Below are 22177 nucleotides of genomic sequence, written 5' to 3' on the forward strand. Positions count from 1 at the left end.
AAGTGAAAAAACAGATTGACAGAGCCAGAAGAGTACCTAGAAGTCACCTACTACAGGACAGGCCCAACAAAGAAAGTAACAGAACGCCATTAGCCGTCACCTTCAGCCCCCAACTAAAACCTCTCCAGTGCATCATCAAATATCTACAACCTATCCTGAAAGATGTTCCCTCACTCTGACAGATCTTGGGAGACAGGCCAGTCCTCGCTTACAGACAACCCCCCAACATGAAGCAAATACTCACCAGCAACCTCTACTAATGTGATATATTCCATCATGTGCCAGCAATGTCCCTCTGCCACGTACACTGGCCGAACCGGACAGTCTCTACGCAAAAGAATAAATGGACACAAATCTGACATCAGGAATCATAACATTCAAAAATCTGTGGGAGAACACTTCAACTTCTCTGGCCATTCAGTAACAGATTTAAAGGTGGCTATATTGCAACAGAAAAGCTTCAAAAACAGACTCTAACAAGAAACTGCTCAACTTGAATTAATATGCAAACTAGATACCATCAGTTTAGGCTTGAAGAGAGACTGGGAATGGCTGAGCCATTACACACATTGAATCTATTTCCCCATGTTAAGTATCCTCACATCTTCTTGTCAAACTGGCCATCTTGATTGCCACTACAAAAGTATTTTTTTTCTCCTGATGATAATTGCTCATCTTAATTAATTAGCCTCTTAGAGCTGATAGGGCAACTCCTACCTTTTCATGTTCTCTGTATGTATATATATCTCCTTACTGTATGTTCCATTCTATGCATTCGATGAGGTGGGCTGTAGCCCATGAAAGCTTATGCTCACATCAATGTGTTAGTCTCTAAGGTGCTACAAGTACTCCTGTTCTTTTTGCAGATACAGATAACACGGCTGCTACTCTGAAACTTAAACTTTGGCTTGTTTATAATTAGTTTTTAGATCACATCCTTCTAGACTACAAAACTATCTGTAATTATTCATGTAACAACTGCATAAGGACAAAGCTCAACAACTGCTGGTGAACTCGACCAAGAAACTATGTCTATTTAGCTGTCATGGAAGACACACAAATCATCTTTTAAAATTAAGCAAGAGAATGAATTTAGCCTCAAAACAAGAAAAACATAGAATTTTGGAGTTTGTCAGCCTCCCCTTCACCCAATGCACCATCCTCGCCAACTCCTGTCTCTGCCTCCTTCCCTGGGCATTTCTGTGGCACTGTTGTACCATGAGGGTGCCACTCAGAAAGCGGAGTTGGGTCAATCAATCCAGATATCATATACCCAGCCAGGACAACTAATCAACTCTCCCAAGATCAGTGTAGTAGTTCCTATTTTTATATTTGCCATTTCACGATACAGAAGATCACTAGCAATTCATCAAGTTAGACATCTGTGTAACACACAGGCTGTTTTTGAGGGAAAACTGAGCAACCACAATCCCAATTTAGAAAGCATTTATAAGAATATTAGTTCAGGAGGATTTCTGTTCAGGTAAAGTGAGCTGAAATGATGGCCCTACAGAAACAAGTTTTCCATTTGTCCAAAAGAACAGGCTGCACCTACGTAGCCACCACCACCTCAAAATTTTTCTGGAAGGAGCACCTCTAGTGCCAAGAAAGGAATTCACAGACCATGGCTCATTCAGTCTCTGCTTCTCTTCAGACTTCCTACCAAGGTGCCGCCTGTTTGTGTGGATACCTGTCCATTTGGAATTTAGAATCCACCAGCTCATTTTGCATAAATCATACAACTAATAATTTGAGGATTGGAGACAGGGAGCACAGAGAAAAAAATCACTATAAATTTGGGCCAGATTAAGTCAGAATGATTTGTAGGCTAAAGGCTCCATTCATAATTCTGTTTCCAGAAAGGGTTTTATCAAAGGCTGGATACTGTATGGAAGAGATTAGAATCATCACCAAGTTTCCTTGAGAAGTTTCCTCCTTCCCCCAAACTTCAGCGTATTTATAGCAGGGGTGGGCAAACTTTTTGGCCCGAGGGCCACATCAAGAAATAGAAATTGTACGGTGGGCCATGAACGCTCATGAAATTGGGGTTGCTGTGTGGGAGAGTGTGCAGTCTCTGGGGTAGGGCTGGAGATAAGGAGTTTGGGGTGTAGGAGGATGCTCTGCGCTGGGACCAAGGGGTTCAGAGGGCAGAAGAGGGATCAGGGCTGGGGCAGAGTTGCGGGAATGGGTGCAGGTTCTGGCTGTGGGTACAGGCTCTAGGCTGGGGTTAGGGATGAGAGATTTGGGGTGCAGAAGGGTGCTCCGAGCTGCAGTCGAAGGGTTTGGAGAGCAGGAGGGGCATGGGGAGAAACTCAATGGATGCAGGCTCTGAGTGGCGCTTGCCTCTAGCAGTTCCCGGAAGCAGCGGCATGTCTCTTCTCTGGCTCCTATGCGGAGGCACAGCCAGGTGGCTCTGCACTCTGTCCCATCCGCAAGCACTGCCCCTGCAGCTCCCATTGGAGCGCACAGGTGCCGGAGTGGGGTCATACCATGGCTTCTGGGAGCCCCATGGTGCAGCCCCCAACCCTGTGCACCAGGTGGAGTGCCAAGCAGGACCAAGCCGCATGGTGCAGCTCGCGGGCCAGCTTAAAACAGATCGTGGGCCAGATCCAGCCTGCAGTTTGCCCACCCCTGATTTAGGGGGCAGAGGAGAGGAGAGGAGAGGAGAGGAAAGAAGGACTGACTATATTTTTTTCCACCTTCTACATGCTTCATGGAATCACAGCAGGCCTGAGTTTAGGAGGAGGCCTTTTTCAGTCTCAGGGAGTTACAGCTGGGGACAGTCATACTGAGAGCAGAGTTGGTGTGAGAGGCACGCCCTTCTTCCTAACTCCCTGTGGTATTTCTGGGGCCTCCATTCTGTATCTGCTAGCTGATTTACTGAACAGCATTTGTACCCCTATGGTACATCAGCTACCTGGGCACAGAGAAAGTCATAACAGGTCAGAGAAACAAAGGACAGTCAGGGAATAAAGTAAAGTATTATAGGAATTGGAAGCAAGAAGGAGCATGAGTTAAAAGCCTACCTCCAGCTCCTCAACAACTTGAGGTACGAGGGGAGGAATGCTCACCACCATTTAAATTCAAAGAAAAACGCCCTTCACTAATGTTTTGCCAGGTAGTTCAGCATGCAAGATGGTCAGTGGCGGGCATGTGTGTACAACGCATGTGCACACACAACACATGTGCACGCTTGTTTCCCTCCTCCCACCATATCTTCTAGGGAATATAAAAAAGTAATGCAGATTTTCATGGCACAACTCCATGAAAGGAGGGGGTGTGGAGGTGTCTAATGTTCCATCATTACAACTACCACTTCTGCCAAGACACCAAAAAATGAAACAAAACACAAAAAAATAGATGAGAAATTATAGAGTTCTAGAAAAACTATATAAAGGGAGACAAGAAAAAGGAACAAGAAATATACATAAACCTTCTAGTGCTCCTCGGAGGGCAGATTTTACCACACAAAGCAAGCCACAAAATGCAGGGCTAGAAAAACAAGTTGTGAAGAACCACCAACTGTTCTTTCATTTCCTTGGGTCACTGCTCTGAAACAATGACTTTGGGACAATTCATCTTTGCTTTGTCAGTAATGGTGGGCTAACAGTCCTTGAATGCTAGACAATTAGAGCAGTCCAATCAATGCCCAATGAATAACAGGGCTGCTACATACTCTACCACAGATGGCCATCTTGAGTGGCTTATAACTAAGACTACGTTTTAGTCATGGGCATTTTTAGTGAAAGTCATGGACAGGTCACGGCACTAAACAAAAATTCACAGCCCGGGACCTGTCCATAATTTGTATTATACCCCTGACTAAATCTTGGGAGTGCCGTGGGTGCTCGTGGGAGCAGCCCAGGTGGCGCCACAGGTGCTGGAGGAGTGGCAGCCTGGGGGGGAGGGCAGTTCAGGGGGAGCTGCAAGTGCTGGGGGGGGGGACTGCCCAGGGTGCACTGTGGGTATGCGGGGTTGGGGGAGGGCTATGGATGTACAGCCTTCCCTTTTTACTTCCCCAGCTGCTTCTTACAAAAAGGAGGAGAGTGTCAGGTAAAACATTTTTTAAAAGCAAATTTCTTACCATTATTATTACTAAGAACAAATGTTAAAAAAACCTTATTTACTTTTCAACATTTATGACAACTGTCCAACCTGAGGGAAAAAGAAAAGGTAAAACAATCAGAACAGTTGTGTCCAATTCACGTTGAGATTACCATGCACAAGCACAGTGCAATCTGAATCATAGAATTTAAGGTCAAAAGGGACCCTCAGATCATCTAGTCTGACCTCCTGCATCATACCACCACCACCACCCAGAACCCACACACTAAACTCAACAACCAAAATTAGACCAAAGTGTTACAACCCACGGGAGATGAAATTATTACGTGTCACAGGCAGAGAACAGAAGAGACTGAGATGCACCAATGCCTGAAGCCCCTGTAATGGAACGGAAATGGTTATGTGAACTATACCCAGATAATTCTGGCAGGTGCCCTGCACCCACACGCAGCAAAGGAAGGTGAAAAAAACCCAGTGCCCCTGCCATTCTGACCAGGGGGAAAATTCCTTCCCAACTCCATGTATATGAGCACAATCAAGCTACCCAAGCACCTGAGAAAGAGTATGTTTGGCGCCACCTTAGAGTCCTCCCTGTCCAATGTCCTGTATCTAGCCATGGCCATCCGTGATGCTTCAGAGGAAACACTTTAAAAAAAAAAAATCCCTTCCTGACCCTACAGGTGGCCAGCAGAAACCCTGAAACACGAACTTTCAGGATCAATTTAAAGAAAAACACAGACACACTTCTGAAGGGTTTGATGGTGGGGGCGTGTTCATTTTGTTGTTGTTGTTGTTTGTCTACTATTGCTGCAAGCTGTATCTAAAGTCACAGTGACTCAGATTAGATAAAAGGTTACTATTTTTCCAGTTTCTTTACTTCGTGAATTTTACAGCAGTCTGGGTAGGGTTAGGGTTACTTTTCCCCCTCGTTCGGGTGCTTCACATAGCAAATGGGGAAGAGGGGGGGAAAAAAAAGTGTGATTGTAAAAAAAAAAACAAAAAAAACCCCACATTTCTCAGGGAGGGTTAGTGGTGTAGTGTCTTTTTTTATTTTTAATGGTTAAATTTCAAGTTGAAGATGTCCCTTTGGCCATGGCTAGACTGGCGCTTTACAGTGCTGCAACTTTCACGCTCAGGGGTGTGAAAAAAACACCCCGCTGAGCGCTGCAAGATATAGCGCTGTAAAGCCTCAGTGTAAACAGTGCCGCAGCGCTGGGAGCGCGGCTCCCAGTGCTGCAAGCTACACTCATAGTGGATGTGGAGTACGTGCAGCGCTGGGAGAGCTCTCTTAAAGAGCTGGCGCTGCGACCACACTCGAAACTTTAAAGCGCTGCTGCGGCAGCGCTTTGAAGTGCAAGTGTAGCCATACTCTTTAAATCAGGGGTTGACAACCTTTCAGAAGTAGTGTGCCGAGTCTTCATTTATTCACTCTAATTTAAGGTTTCGCGTGCCGGTAATACATTTTAATGTTTTTAGAAGGTCTCTTTCTATAAGTCTATAATATATAACTAAACTATTGTTGTACGTAAAGTAAATAAAGTTTTTAAAATGTTTAAGAAGCTTTATTTAAAATTAAATTAAAATGCAGAGCCCCCTAGATCAGTGACCAGGACCCGTGCAGTGTGAGTGCCACTGAAAATCAGCTTGTGTGCCGCCTTCGGCACACGTGCCATAGCTTGCCTACCCCTGCTTTAAATACAAACAAAATGTTAATGGGGGAAAATGGTTTAGTTATCTATTTTTTTTCCCAAACTATTGCTATCCATGTTGTACCTATTCTGGGGATAGATCTAGGATTTCACTCGCCAGAGCTGTTAAAAACCCAGAACATACCTTTCAACAGTACTGAATTCTCTTACAAAAAGCAGAGAGGAAAAAGACAAATGCCTTAGCCTATTGCCTTAGTTTAAACTATTTGCCAAAGGTAAGCTATAGCTGTACAAACCACTTTTTCCAATCTTTAGGAAAATAGTAATTTAAGATTTTATTTTGAGATCCTTTGTTTCCAGGAAGTTCCTTTGTTTCCTATCCAAAGTCAGCTATCAGCTCTGACACACAGGGCAAAACACCTTGCACTTCTAATATATTGCTTGATAAATACTAATTATTCTTTCTGCAATTAAGTTGGCAAATGTTACCATCCCCATTTTACAGATGAGGAAACAGACACTGAGAGGTTAAGGGACTTGCCCAATATTACACAGGAAATCAGTAGCAGACCCAGAATAAGAACTCAGGAGTTCATTGTTCTTACTACTACTTCTCTTTGTTTAGATAACAGTTTCCATATTTCCCATCTAATGGGAGAGGAGAGTGTAACATGAGGGAGAGGTGGTCAGGAGAGATGTTGGAACATATAAAGGGAGTGTGGTCCTGTGGTTATGAAGAAAGACTGGAAGTTAGTAGATCTGATTCTATTCTATTCTCAGCACTGATTCACAGTGTGATTTTGGTCAAGTCACGTAACCTTTGTTCTTCACTTTTTCCACCTGTAGAGTGGGGCTAACAACACACCTCTACCCCGATATAAAACGCTGTCCTCAGGAGCCAAAAAAATCTTACCGCGTTATATGTGAAACCACGTTATATCGAACTTGCTTTGATCCGCCGCAGCACTGCTTTACCACCTTATATCCGAATTTGTGTTATATCAGGTTGCGTCATATCAGGGTAGAGGTGTACTTACCTACATTTGTTAAGTGCTTTGAGATCTATAAATGAAAAGCTCCATAAGTGCTAAATGTCTAAGATCAAAGGTCTATTTTTTTTAATAAATACTTTGGAAGGTCTTTACTAGGGAAACTCAAGGAGTTTGTGAAAACCTCATGATACATGTACTTTAAGAGCCGTGGCCTTGATTCATGACAGCACTTAAACATATGCATTAACCATAAATGTCATCGCGAACAGGGATGCTTTCCTGAACAGAGGTCCAGTTTTCAAAAGGGTGTAAGCTAAACTGCATGTTCCTGTAAATCAAAATTTACACATGCAAACTAGGCAGAGACAGAGTCTTGCCCTGACTATTTGAGTGAAGATGGACAAACACCCATTCAAAGCAGAATGAATAAGTTGCTTATTAAATACACTAGCAAGTTATTAAAACACATTTTGAGATTAGCACCTGTATAAGAGTTGATAAGATGCAAATATCTTAAGCAACCAACTGGCCTTATTTACAATACTGCATTAAATATGTACTTCAGAAGGCCAGTTTTAGAAGAATGATCTTTTTCCAGTTTCAGAATTACACAATGAAAATAGTTTATTCTGAACTGCTTGAAGCAAGTTCCAATACGTACTGGAAAATTCAGGGAGGTGGAGGGTTTAATGTAGTTTTAAATTAACTTGTTTGTTTTAAAAATAGATGAGGATGGTACTGGCACAAGACAAGTCACCTACACATGATCTTAGCCAAAAGGCCTGCCACCTCGCCACTTGTCAACAGTGCCATTCCTCTTTGATTTGATAGCTCTTTGCACTTTTAGGTCTGGGGTAAAGGACAGGAATAAATTTCTCTGCCAGCCAGTCCCTTCCTCTTAATGCTGATTCCAAAGACACATTAAAACAGAGGAAGTTTCTCAAACAAGGAGTAGTACTGAGAACAAGCTAAAGAGGTTAACACTATATAGGACTGGCACATTCTGTTTTAATACAGACAGTACATTCATTACAAGTTCAGCCTGTAGATAACTGGACTGTAACGGAACAGGGAGGAGAGGACATCAGAAACACTCTTGGCAGTAGTGTGGGTGCTTACATAGTACGGTGGTACCCAGATTGCAGTGCCATTATTTAGATAATCTGCACCCACTGTCTATCTTCATAGAGAACTCCTAGAACAGTGGTCACCAACCGGTCGATCACAATCTCTGGTGGTACAGCGGGGCTGCTGCTAAGACAGGCTCCCTGCCTGCCCTGGCCCCATGCCACTCCTGGAAGTGGCCAGCATGGCCCTGGGGGCAGGCAGACAAGGGGTCTCCCTTCACGCACTGCTCCTGCCTGCAAGCACCGCCCCCACAGCTCCCATTGGCCAGGAACAGGAGCTGTGGCCAATGGGAGCTGCAGGGGCAGTGCTTGCAGAGACAGGCAGTGTGCAGAGCCACATGTCACCACCCCCCAGGGGGCACAGGGGCACGTTGGCCACTTCCGTGAGTGGCATGGATCCAGGGTAGGCAGGGACCCTGCCTTAGCAGCAGCCACACTGTACCACCAACTGGGAGCTGCCAGAAGTAAGTGCTGCCTGGCAGGAGGCAGAACCCCAATGTCCAAACCCGAGCCCCCTCCTGGAATCAGCACCCCCAACCCCAGCCCCAACCCTCCTCCCAGAGCCAGCACCCCATACCCCTCCTGCACTCCAACACCCTGCCCAATCCTGATCCCCCTCCCAGAGCCAGCACCATGTACCCCTTCCTGCACCCCAACACTCTGCCCCAGACCAGAGCCCCCTCCTGCCCCCCAAACCACTGCCCCAGGCTCAGCCCAAAGCCCCCTCCCACACTGAGAACCCTTCAGTTCCAGCCCAGAGCCTGCACCCCCCTTCCAAGCCCCTACCCCAACCCAGTGAAAGTGAGTGGGGAGGGAGAGCCAGTGAGGGGGGGTGCTTTGGGGAAGAGGCCAGGTAGATCCTGGGTTGCCCTTAAATTCAAAAAGCGATCTTGGGTGTAAAAAGGTTGGAGACCACTGTCCTAGATACATCTGCCTATAGAAAAAAATATACATAACTAAACAAGTTACTTTTAGAACAAAGATACGTTCACCACCACTTGAACACTTCAGTAAGAAGGTGCAAAAAACTAAGCAAATTCTCTGTTCCTTTATTGAACGAACATCTTTGCCAAGAACCTAGTTCTCCTACCCCTGCTCCTCCACCAGTCAGATTATTCTGTATTATGCCTTATTTGCCAACTATATTATGAGTTTGGAGATCTTGGTCTTCAAGTGCTTGTGTGGGTTGCTCTCCATCCTCCAGGAATATCAAATAAATCACCGTCATTGAAATTGTGCCAACAGAACAAATTGTTTCAGAGGTTGGAAAGAATGGAAAAGAGAGGGCTACGGGGAAGCAGAAGAACACATAATTTCAAAGGAAAAATATATTAAGCACAACTATATTTCAGTGGAAATTAGGAGGGAGACAGTATTTGTAGACTGAGAAAGACATGGCTGTGGATTCATGCCAAGGAGTGATTTTTTTTTCCTTTTAGGCAGTGAGACTAAAATGTCAAAATGAGGAATGGCAGAGTGTGAGGGAGAGATTTTTTTTTTTTTTTTTAAATAAAGTGAGCAAACCACACTGTGCTTCATCAAAAAAGGAGAAAAAATGTAATGAAGAAAAAATGTTCAAGTAAGGGGACCAGTATTTAAAAGGAACCAAACCCACTGCTGGACTGAAAGCAAGAGAGAACGTAATTCTGAGTGAAGCAATTAACACAACCAACAGGCAGGATGTCCACTTGGTCTTTAGGAGCCAAGACTAAAAAGCATTAGATTCCACTGCTGTCCTGCACTCTACAATGCCATGAAACAAAATCTGATCAAATAAAGAAAGCATCAGTACCACACAAGAACTGAAAACATGTTAAGTGTGGTACATAGCTGTTGCTAGTACTAACTTCACATGGTCTTCCTGAACAGTGAAGGACAGTATTGTGTCAGAGGAATGGGACATGAGAGGGATGCTAAGAGGTGAGGAAGACAGAGGAACACTCACCTGTAGATGTGGTTTGGACAGCCATGGTTTGCAGAGAAACCATGCTCCACTCAAGGAGACAAAGATTTCTCCACACCAACAGGGAAATTGCTAGAGCTCTGCGACCTACAACTGATTATGCTCCTACTGTACAATGCCAAATACGACATTTCTTACCCCAGAGAGACAAGAACTTTGAGAACTTCAAATGAAAGGTGCTCTGCAAGTAATATGTCCCTTTCAGACATCAGGTAACTGAGGCACAGAAAGGTGAAATTCGTTGCTCAAGGCTACAAAGAGCTGAGTGAGTCAGGAATGAGTCCCAGGAGTCCAGACACCTTGTCCCTTGTTCCAGGGACTACTAGACAATGCTGCCTCACCGTATACACCCTGTAACCTATAGCTAGAAAGGGCTAAGCAGTTCACAGGCTAATTGACCCAGCTTCAGCCTTTAGAGACATGTTAGAAAAGTATGTAAATGGTAATTAGGGCCATTCCATGTTAGATAGGCTTGAACTCTGAAACGCAAACCTGTGTTGTTAGAGAATTAGAGGCGATACTAATTGTATGTGTTTACTTATATCTTGTTAGATGTTAGCCATGTAAACAGACAGTTCCTGTCAATTACTATAGCTATTGATTCAGAGATCAAAGGGAGTATTAACATTTAGATGAATCTTGGGTGAAACAATGTCACTGTATATATCTCTCTGTAAAGTTTGTGATAAATGGCTTAATGGATAAATTGCCTTATGTTAATCCATGTAGCTAATTACTAGTGATGCTTAGGAAATAGGTCTACTTCAGAGAGAGTCTCTATGATTGCCTATTGTTCGCCTAAGTACTGTATGGTCAAGAAGCTGCTAGAAATCTGTATAAATGACTCTTCAGTCCTGATCCTTTCATCTCAGATTTGCTTGATACTTTATGCAGGGGAAGCCTGAGTCATAAGACTGAAATCTCCAGTCCAATCTGGATCACACTGAATATGAACATTGGATGTATAACTTATGAACTAATCTGAAAGAACTCTTTGCAACCACAAAGCTAATCATCTCTACTATAAAACTGATCTCAGAATGGTACTCATGTCTGTATGCATACTGATCTTTTAATCAATTCTCTTTTCTAATAAATTTTAGTTTTGTTAATAAGAATTGGCTGTAAGCATGTACTTGAGTAAGATCTCAAATATTCATTAACTTGGGAGGTAATGAGTCTGATCCTTTGGAATTGGTAGAAGTTTCTTATATGATGAATAAGATTTTCAGTAATTCTCATCATATTTGACTTGTGTGTCTGTGTGGAGGCGTAAGGTTGGGTTGCTTTAAGGGAACTGTGTTTTGGTTTCTGGGTAACCAGTAAGATATTACAGAAGCTGTTTTGAGGCTAGCTTGGTGTATCTAAGTACTGGAATGACCACCAGCTTTGGGGATTGTCTGCCCCATTCTTTACAGTTTCTCCTAATTAGGAAACCTCAGTGTGGCTCCCATGGGACCCCAGCCACACACCCAAAGCACTGCAGAGTGCCCCTGCGTTCCTAAAGTAAAATGGGATAATATCGTATGGACAAAAGCCATTCCCAATATGCAAGATTTCAGGCCACAACACACCCCTTTCCCCAGGGACACCAAGATGGCTCCAAATATTTTCTGGCTACTGGTATATCAATCAGCATCTCAGTAAGTATCCTGCAACAAAGCTCAAAAGGTGCAGCTACTAGATAAGGTTCTCTTACCTGCCACCCTCTTCCCTTTCAGACCAATTAGAATTTAATTCCTGAGCACCCTTCTATGATCTTTGTACTCTTTTCCAATTACAGAGAATTCAACTTGGTAACCATCCATCTAAATTAACATGAACAAGTTCAGCTGGACCATCTTTTAACTTCTTTAAAAGGCTTAGCTGGGGCCCAGTATTGGGGTCCCAGCTTACCTACCAGAAAAGAAAGATATGATAGTTATATAGGATCTCAATTTCACTATGGCCTCCCCACAAAATCCACACCTCTAATTTATTCTCCTGTACCTGCTGTGCTACAGCCATCTATTGAAGCCAATGGAACATTAGGAGTTGTGGTTCAGTAACATTCCCTATCTGAGCCATTGCTTGTCTGCTATGGAACATTTATTACAGCAATGTTTCTGTCACAAACATTTTGCGGCAGTGAGGACAGGCAGGACTAAAAAAATTTAGGTGAAACACACAGCTAAGAGTTCCGCTTACTGTGTTCAAACCCTGTGAGCTGCTTCTGAGGCACAGGCAGTGGGAGTACCTTTGATTTCCTTTTGAAACTGATTGTATTACCACAGGATTAGCTCAGATCAGACACAGCATCTGGCTTTCTGTGCGGTTCGTTTCTGACCCAGTTTCCAAGAAAAGTTTACGAAGGTGCTAGGCACACTCTAAAATGCCAATGAGGGAGAGGAGACAGTTACATCTTATAATTTGGATGGGACTTAATCAGTGCTCTCCAACCAGGCTAAATTTTATGACAGTCCATAGGCCCAGTTCTAATCTGTGAAATTACTCCCAATTTACACCAAACATCAGTATCAGTCCCCAAGGCTTCACCCTGGTTAGGAAACATGGTTACAGCCAGATCTACACTGTAAGTTGCAACAATGTTTTAGCAGGATCCCCAAAAGTATTTTATCCGGAGCATGGATTGGCCTATAGGCAGATGGCAGGGAGAAGGGGGGCAAATGACTTACCTCAAAGTCTCACTATTTCAAACTAAAATTGAAGAGAGATTTGAGAAAGTGGATTTGTTACCTTAACATGGATTTGTGCCCATTGCAAAGTGTTCATTCGTTATAAAAATCAAATCTATATTTCTGGCTCCTTGTGCATTTTCCTGATAAAAGTTTAAAATATGCTTCATTAAGGAAGATTTTTCTTATAAGCTACAACAACCTGCAAAACCAGTTCAAAAGCTGCCAGCCTTTTATCACACACTCTCCAACTGAAGTCTCTCTTTACAATGAGTGTTTTCAGTTACTGAACAGCAAACTATCTGAGCCCACGTCCAGACTAACCCGCCGTATCGGCGGGTTAAAATCGATTGCTCGGGGATCGATATATTGCGTCTAGTCTAGATGCGATATATCGATCCCCGAGCGCGCTTACATCGATTCCAGAACTCCAATCGACCCGCACGGAGTTCCAGAATCGACACGGAGAGCCGCGGACATCGATCCCGCGCCGTCTGGACGGGTGAGTAATTCGATCTTAGATATTCGACTTCAGCTACGTTATTCACGTAGCTGAAGTTGCATATCTAAGATCGATTTTCATCCCCTAGTCTGGACGAGGCCTCAGAGTTATTAGCCAATTAACTCTGATTTCAGAGCACTGATCACTATCCACACATTCAAGAGTTTAGAAAACTGCTTTAGGACATGGGAGATTTTGCAGTGTGGATGGGGAAAAAGATTATTTCAACCAGCCTTTCACAGATTAAGTTTTCCCTGCTTTTGTGCTCAATACAGTAGTAACTGGATGAAGTGCTGTGGCCTCTGCCATACAGGAGGTCAGACCGATCTAATGGTCTCTTCTGGCCATAAAAATCTATGAATCTTTTCAATAGGTTGTACATATGTTTTACACTTAAGCTCTCTCAGCTTCCACTACTCTTGCTTAATTCATGCAGTGTTGCTACAATCCTGTGCGCACTATCTGATGCAACTGTTTTCTTCTTAATGTAAAAACTAGAGGTTTATTCATAAAAAGAAAGAGATATAGATGAGAGTTAAAATTGGTTAAATGGAATCAAATACATACAACAATTGCAAGGTTTGCAAGTCATTTAACTGTGATGTCACAAAGGGAAGATTGTTGCTTCAATGAATGAACCGAGAAAGACAAATACCTTGGTAAAGTGAAGTCAAGAATAAACAAGCCAAAGCTAACTGAAGCGTAATATTTTTCTTCTGTGTTTGGAATAAAAACCTTGACTTGAGCAATTAGATTTTAGAAGGAATAGAGGGGTATTAAGAATACCTGGAAAGAAAGTAGTATTTATATATGGATACATGGACATATGTAATCACATTACCTATGCCACAAGATTCACTAAAGTTCTTGACACTTCTAGAGGTTCTGCATATCCCAATACTTGCTCAGGTTCTTGCTGGTCTAGTTAACTCCCAAGATTCCACAATAATTCCCCTCAATTCTCCACCAATGGTATCTTGTTTATTTTAAACAAAGTTGAGGGCAAGGCAGTATCCTGACTGATATCAAACTCTGGCAATTACATAGGGTGCCCGCATCAGGTGCATTTGGAGAGGTTGTGTGTCACTCTACATTGTGCTGTATCACTGGTGAACACATACCCCTTTCCACCCTAGTGGTGACTGTGTTATCATATAAAAAATATGGAATGACAAGTACTGTGTAACCAAGTGCTTAGTTATCACTTTAACAGCTAATAAAAATGCAGCTATCTCTGGAATGTAAAGCAGAAGCTACTTAACAGCACAGAGCAACAATAGAGTTTTTACTTATACATGCATAAATTAGGTCAGGGAGAGAAGAGTACAGCATCCAACTGAATCATATACAAGAGTCCATGGAGGACCTTTACCAATTCTGCTGAATAAAGGCATGATATGAACATCAGGAATTATTGTCACTGAAAGGAAAGAAAAAAAAAAAGGCCTTGTGGCATCTTAGAGACTAACAAATTTATTTGGGAATAAGCTTTTGTGGGCTAGAACCCACTTCATCAGAAGTATGAAGTAAAAAATACAGGAGCAGGTATAAATACATGAAAGGATGGGGGTGCTTTACCTAGTGTTAGGTCAGTCTAATGAGATAAATCAATTAACAGCAGGATACCAAATGAGGTAAAACAACTTCTGAAGTGGTAAGAGAGTGGCTCATCACAGACGGTTGACAAGAAGGTGAGAGTAACAATAGGGAGAAATTAGTATTGGGGAAATTAAGTTCAGGCTTTGTAATGACCCAGCCACTCCCAGTCTTTATTCAGGCCTTATCTGATGGTATCTAGTTTGCAAATTAATTCCAGTTCTGCAGCTTCACGTTGGAGTCTGTTTTTGAAATTTTTTTGTTGAAGAATTGCCCTTTTGAGGTTAATTTACTATAGGGCACATACCAAGGTTTACACACTGTGTGATTCTAAAGCAAAAAATAAGCCCAACACATACCAGCAAAAAGCCATAGAAGTGGAAAGCTGGCATTAATTCCCCACCCTTACAGAAATACACACCCACTGCTACCTAGCACCAGCATTTTATATTCTACACAAAGGGCACCCAGAGCTCGCTTGAAAAAGTGTGTTTTTGCCAAATGAACTACCACTGTGCATTAATGCAACTAGTTAAACAATACACAGCAAGAGCAAACAGATAGATTGGTGCAGTGCAAACTACTACTGGGATATCAGCAATACAGAATCATTTGAGTCCCTACCAAGCACCTTGGAGACTCCAAATTAAAACTATCGACCAACTATGTACATTTCCATTAAGCATTTGATATTGACCTGGAAATAGCGATGCGTCATTTGGTCAGGAAGTCTATTCAAAAATACACCAATGGTGAATTTATAGAAAAGGGGATATGGAAAAGATGTTCACCCAACTCCCAACTAACCAGCACTTTGAGTGTCACATCAGGATTTTGAGCTGCAACCCTTATGAGTCTGTCAAAGACAAGAGAGTCCAGAAGGAAAGTTGTGTGTGTCTTCTTCAGAAGTTTGAGGACTGAAAACAAAGCTCTTTCCTCGGGGCTCACAAGTGAATGCAGAAGTTCTTCATGGAATCTCAGAATTCAGAAGAGAAATTTTGTAAGATTTTATAGTCAATAATCTGTCAGTTTGAAGCCACTGTTTAATATTTGGGGTACAGGGGGAGAGAAAAAGGACAACATAACACTGCCCTATAATTCCTGCTGCAGTCTGCTTCACCAGTTTTTCAAATACTCCAGGCTGGCTAATTCAAGCATCACTTTGTCCATTAGCCATCACAATGGATGGGTTTAAGCTTTAAGAAAAAAACACCACCACACATATATGCTTTACCCTCCACTAAAAGCAACAAGGTTGAAAACACGTCAACTTCAATTTGAGATGGTCCTACTGGCTTAGGAAAGACAAACAGAAACTGAAGCAAACATTTGCTCATCCTCCAACAAAAAATATGTTTTAAAGTGTGGATTACAATAGTCATCCCAGAGACAGCCTCCTTTAAAACAAACAAACAAACAAACAAACCACACCACATTTATTACAGTTGTGCGTAGGGGCCAACTGAGAATAGGGCTCCATTGTGCTAGGCCCCATACCTACAGAATAAGAGACAGTTCCTGCCTCTGAGCACTTCCAGTCTAAAGCCAAGTCTACACTAGAAACTTCTGCTAGCACAATATAGTAATTTTGGTTAAGGAGTGTGACTTTTTTTATACCGGCAAAAGCCCTGGTATAGATACAGTCATACTTGTACAAAAATGCTTTTGCCAGTACAGCTCATTTTGCTCAGGGAACTCTGTTAAGCTACACAGGCAAAAAATGAGAGGATTTGCCGATATAGCTATACAGGTAAAGGCAAACCTTTTCTAGTGTAGACTAGGCCTTAACATTTAAATCTAAATCCGCTGTAAATCTGGCTCCTTCCCCATGCCTCTGAAACCTGTGCCCAATGTACTGTTGAGCTCTATTATTCCACTCACATCATCAAGCAATTAAAAAAAACAGCAAAATTATTAAATGATAGGAAGTAAGTTCTGAATTGCTCCATTAGCTATAAATGGTGATTTACTATCCAATGCCAGAATAGCAGAGCACTTGGATCTGTTAGCATATAACTTCGGAATTGCCCAGTTAAAACAAGATCCGAATTACAGTTCCTCTAGTTTATACTTGCTGGTAGGCTGAATAACAGCAGTTTAATGGTCTTGAAAGAATTCAAAAGCCTCAGTGGCTACTCCACAGCCATCTGTGACTTGCTTGAAATGAGAACTGCCAGACACCAGAAAAGCAGTTAGCCACAAGGACAACAATAATACATGTGGCAAAGTTTCTCTCTCCACCTTGTTACCTAGTTCCCAATGCACAGACAGGATGATATTTTTGACCTGTTCATTGTCCTGAGAATTACGAAGAACATTTAAAATGCCAAGATCTCTTTCCTCTCAGAGATGCTGCTCTCTGCAGAAGCAGCTAATGCAAGTTGTTACATCATGCATTAAACAAGTTTTTGCCCTACCATTCCCATTCAAGATGGGCTAAAGTTACATTTTAACTTAGGCATGCTTCTGACTTTCACAGAAGTTGCACATGGAGGCAGCCTGGGTCCCTAGAAATATCCTGCAGCTCCCCATAAACCTGCAGCCCCATTGTCTGGCAATTGTAGTAGAAAGGGTGGTGTAGGATGCAGATGTTTTGATCTGAAAAACAGAGATTGGGGTACGTGTGGAAACATTTGTATTCCATTGTAGCCAAATTTTGGCTGAGAAAATAAAAAGGCAGGGAGGCTGTGTGCATTACTAGGATAAGATGTCTGTCAGACGGGTAGTACCTGAATGACATGTGCTTCAGTCTTAATATGCAGACGCAAAGCAGTATGCACCAAAGATTTCAACCTATAAAGTAACGCTTAATTGCTTAGCTATTTCACAGACAGGTTGCAGGATTAGTCCTATGTATAAAATGCTGTGAAGATGAAAAGCACTAGATAGTGCTCAAGTATTATTAAAAATGCTAATACTCCTGGGCCAGAGTGCTTGTTCATTCATTCCAAACTAATTCGAGTGAACACATTTCGTTATATTTTAAATTGAATGAATTTGGTGTTCTTGAAAATGGACAGCTTGACAGCACAGGAGATAAAAGTTCTATTTATCCACAGACAGATACTGCACGGAGCACAGGCAACAGCACAAGCTTTCCCCACACTGCCCCTTGCCAATGCACTTGAATTCTGGTGAGGTGTTCAGTCTTCATAGGCTCTTCAGGCTTTGGCCTCTCATGCAATTACTAGTATCCAGGACCGGCGCTACCATTTAGGCAGCCCAGGCAATCACCTAGGGTGCCAGAATAATTGGTAGGAGGCATTTTGTTGGAGGGGGGCGGCAGGCAGCTTCGGTGGAGCTGCCGCAGTGGTGCCTGCAGAGAGGTCCATTGGTCCGCGGCTCTCCGTGGAGCTGCCGCAGTCAAGCCTGCGGACGGTCGGCTCCTCGCAGGGCTTCGGTGGACCTCCTGCAGCCACGACTGCGGCAGCTCCACCGGAGTCCGCGGAGCACCAGACCCTCCGCAGGCACCACTGCGGCAGCTCCACCGTAGCCGCGGGACCAGCGCACGGAGCGGTGAAATTGCTGTCTGCCTAGGGCGCTCAAACCCCTAGCGCTGGTCCTGCTAGTATCTGTGACATGTATCCATGTCCACTAGTAGATGGATTGGGACTCACCAACTCATTGTAATATGCTGGTTGCTGAAAGCTTGTGAAAGGGCCATTTGGTCATTACTGATCTAAGAGATAAGAACCACTACACCCACAGCTTCTCAAGATATTTGTAGTCTGGTCTCATCTCTATTCAGGGCAGCAAATACACATTCTTTCAGTTTGGATGGCCAAAAAGTGTTTTTTTTCCTGGCAGATGAAGACCTCGCTCCACTCATACCTTTATTCTCCAGTCCAGACTACTGCATCCATCTATCTAGAGCTTTTTTTACAGGGCACATAGTTCTTACAGAAGGGCTCTGTGTAGTTTGAAACTTTGTCTCTCACCAACAGAAGTGGGTCCCATAAAAAGATATTACCTCACACACCTTGTCTCGCTAATATCCTGGGACCAACATGGCTGCAACAACACTGTATAATTTTATTTTGTCAGACATGACAAATTAATTTCTGTACCATAAACGACTGGCTTCTGGGATATACCAGTTTGACAATTTTATGATTGTCATCTTAGATGAAGCTAAATAGTTTTCTTTTTTTAGTTTACATTATGTAAGATGACGCGTTAAAAAAAGTCTAATTTTAGCCCTCTGGGTTGCCAGAACAAAGATGCAAAGTGATCTGTGACTTGAAGTCTCAAAAAATAGCTCTGAACCAACACCCCTACATTTAGGGAAGTTTGGATCAAACCTTATAACCCCACGTTTATTTAATTCTCTGTCTCATTCTGCTGTGAACCCATCAGTCCTTTCTTTTATTTTAGTGAGCTTGTGTTTCCATATGGGTTTTGAAACTTTGAACAAGAGGAATTGCATTTATCAAGCCACCTGAAACACATTTCCCTCACATACTATTATAGCAGTTGCTCCAGCTCCCATTATAAGCCCTATTTTCCACACACTTCTGTCTGCAAATAGAGGCCTATGAGGTTGAAATTGGCAGCCCATCTCCAAAGCTGAGGAATAATTCTACCACCAAGTGTCACACAAATCAAACAGGGACGCTTTGAAGTCACAGACCCCCCAAAAATCTAAGTAGGACTCAGTGAAATTGCATTGTTTCCAGCTAAGCAATACTCCATTGTGCTCATTCTCACCAGAAGCAATTACCCCACTGAATCAACAGTGCCTCAACAGAACACAAAGAGAATCCCACTGAATGTATAAATAAGAGTCTGATTTCAAGTTTATGGTGGGCAGAGAGAAAATGACAGTTTTGTTTGGGAGAGGTAGGTTCTGTGATGTTCCCAGTTCCTTTGAGCATCTATCTCCTGAAATCAAAGGTATCCCAAAGGGGGCTCAACTAAGGTTCTATAGCTTCTTAAGTGGGGAAGTATCATCTTAACTTTACTTTTCTCAGTCTCCAATGTTTACCACGCTGCATTTTATTGTAAGCCCAACACTCTTGTAAGAGACACATGAGGACACCTTAACTGCACATTTTCTGTTCTTCCACTGCAAGTTTGGGGAATTAAAGCTCATGCTCAGGAAGGCACAAGGACCACAGGGAACAATTTTGCCAACACACACCTCTGAATCCACGTTAACCAAGCTTTTTAAATCAGGGGGTAGCCATGTCTGCATCCACAAAAACAACACGGAGTCCAGTGGCACCTTAAAGTTAGTCTTTAAGGTGCCACCAGACTCCTTGTTGTTTTTCAAGTTTTTGAGTATGAATCTAAATATCTATGAGGCTATATGAAGCATGCATGGCAATCTCTTTTATAGGTTTGTGTCTCAAGACATAGTTTATCTAACACGAATGCAGGTGAGTACAGGTTGAGATGTCCATGCTGTTTTGATTGATGAAAATTTCTATGCTGTCAGTAGCAACAACATACAAAACTTTAGTTACATGTAGCCTTATTTTATCAGGCAGCCCCTTAGAGAAGCTTTAGCTTGGTAGAGCATTATACTGGGATCTCATGCAAGTAGAGAAGAGAAGGCAGAGTGCTCAACTCAACTCTTTGTTACTGTCTGTGTCTAAAGTAATGAAGCATCCTCTCCACTGAGCCAGCTTAGGAATCATACAAGGGTTCTACCTCCCAACCCAGCATGCCCACACGCCCTCAAAATGCTCTACAAAGATCCCTGACCCTTCTTTACACAACATTATTATAAACAGCACTGTTGGAAGAACCTCCAACTTCCCATGCACCTTCCCTCTCAAACCTAGTCCCTTTCCCCTGGCATCCTGCCAACACCAGCCTCAGGTGGCCTCCACACCCTGTCCCCAGCCTGCTCTGCAGCTTGTTTCATTTCAGCCCATGTGAGGTCATAAGCAATTTGGGTCAGGACCTCACCTTGTTTTTTGCAAAGCACGGGGCACATTTATGGTGTTATATAATAACATGTTTTCTTGCACAATACACACCCCTTACCTCTGCTCAGCGAGCACTAACCCAGTGCCTAGGAGACACTCGCACAGATTGCACCCTGGGAACTAACGTAAACGTGGGAGGAAGCGCTCAGAGGTGGGGGCGTTCAGCGTTCCAGATGAGGCCAGGCCAGGTTTAGCTGTGAAAGGACACAACTGTGCTCTGCACCCTGCAAGGGAAGACTGTCCTGAAGAACAAGTCACCAGCTCGGGGAGGAGGAGCAGCCCCAAGGTGCCGCGGGCTGCAAGGATCCTGCGGCTCTTTTCTTCCCCCACACCATGCACGTCTGGAGGGAAGGGGCTACAACGACCCCTACCCCCAGCGCGTGACGCCCGGCAGATCTCGCCGCGGACAGCATGGGACGCCCCGGGTCACGGGTTGTCCCTCGCCCCGTGCACTAGGGGCCCTCGAGCCCCGGGCTCGCGCCGCAGGTATGGTCCGCGCACACGGAGCCCCCGGGCTCCTCCCCGCGCGCTGGGGGGCGGGCCGGGGGCGCCCCGCACTCACCTCCTGAAGTCAAAGGGCATGTTGGTGGCGGCTGCGGCGCAGCCTCCGGCCCCTCCCCCGGCGCGGCTCCCTCAGCCTCGCTCGTGCCGGCCCCGGCTGCGGGGCCAGGAAGTGATGGGCCGCGAACACGCATCCCCATGGGCAGCCGGCACCGGCCACTGCAGCGGCTTCCCCGGCGAGTTAAAGGGCCAGGAGGGCCGGCGGGGTCAGGCGGCGCGGCCGGTCCGCGCCTAGAGGAGCCGCTCCCTGGTCCCGGGCTGGCACTCAGGAGAGCTAGCTGTGCCGCTGCCCTGCTGGGGGACCCTGGACAAGGGCCTTCCCTCTCTGCGTCTCTGTCCCGCCCCCCCCCCGCCCTCCGGCTTCGTGAGCTCTTCGGTGGTAAGCACTGCGTGTTTGTACAGCGCCTAGCCACGGGGGCCTTACCTCCCTAGGGCCTTTTAGCCCAAACAATAAATACTATATAATCACTCTCTTTACATAATGAGCTACCCAGGAGTAGTTGGGGCTGCACTGCAGGGAGAGCATGGGCCCAGTAATGCCTGCAGCCTGTCTCTGATGGGGATGCTTCAGATCAGCTCTGTGTCCAGCAGTAAGTGGAAACTGAAAAAGCAGCTGAGGCTTCAGAGGAAGGTGTAAGGATAATCCCAGGCCTTTTGCTGGCTACGGGCTAACTTTGGAAACAGGGTTGACAAAGTGGTCTCACTTACAGCACAAGTTAGATCACAGCACAGAAAAGTATTGGGGTAGCTGTATTAGTCTGGATCTGTAAAAACAGCTAAGAGTCCTGTGGCACCTTATAGACCAACAGACATATTGGAGCTTTCGTGAGGGAATACCCACTTCGTCAGATGCATGGCAGTTTGATGATGCGGTTCTGGCGGGACCCAGCTGAGAGTGCCAGTTCAGGACCAATTGCTTAAATAGGGCAGTTACAGCCCTAGGCTGGGGTTTTTCCACCTCTAAGGCAAACCAAACCAGCCAGACAAAAAGGACTTTGGTTTCACCCCACTGGCTAACCACAAGTCACACATGCAATTTCCTTAGACACTCCAGTCTCCCAGTATCACCACCAGTGCCACCCATCCTGGGGATGAATAGTTATGAAAACCAACA

General features: G+C 44.2%; 1 protein-coding gene across 4 annotated transcripts in view; it reads right to left on the reverse strand.

Moving 5' to 3' along the window:
• The window catches only part of ERGIC1 (endoplasmic reticulum-golgi intermediate compartment 1), a 96463-nt gene extending 75298 nt beyond the window's left edge, over positions 1 to 21165 (reverse strand). The window contains exon 1 of one of the 4 annotated variants that reach the window (XM_030572494.1): positions 21065 to 21165. In XM_030572494.1, coding sequence (XP_030428354.1) covers positions 21065 to 21084 — 20 coding nt within the window. In that variant the 5' untranslated portion in view covers positions 21085 to 21165. The remainder of the gene's footprint in view (positions 1 to 21064) is intronic. The other 3 variants (XM_030572496.1, XM_030572493.1, XM_030572495.1) reach the window with 3 other exon arrangements.
• Between the last annotated feature and the right edge of the window lie 1012 nt (positions 21166 to 22177).

Source organism: Gopherus evgoodei, chromosome 8, assembly GCF_007399415.2.
Source record: "Gopherus evgoodei ecotype Sinaloan lineage chromosome 8, rGopEvg1_v1.p, whole genome shotgun sequence".
Classification (NCBI taxonomy): Eukaryota; Metazoa; Chordata; order Testudines; family Testudinidae; genus Gopherus; species Gopherus evgoodei.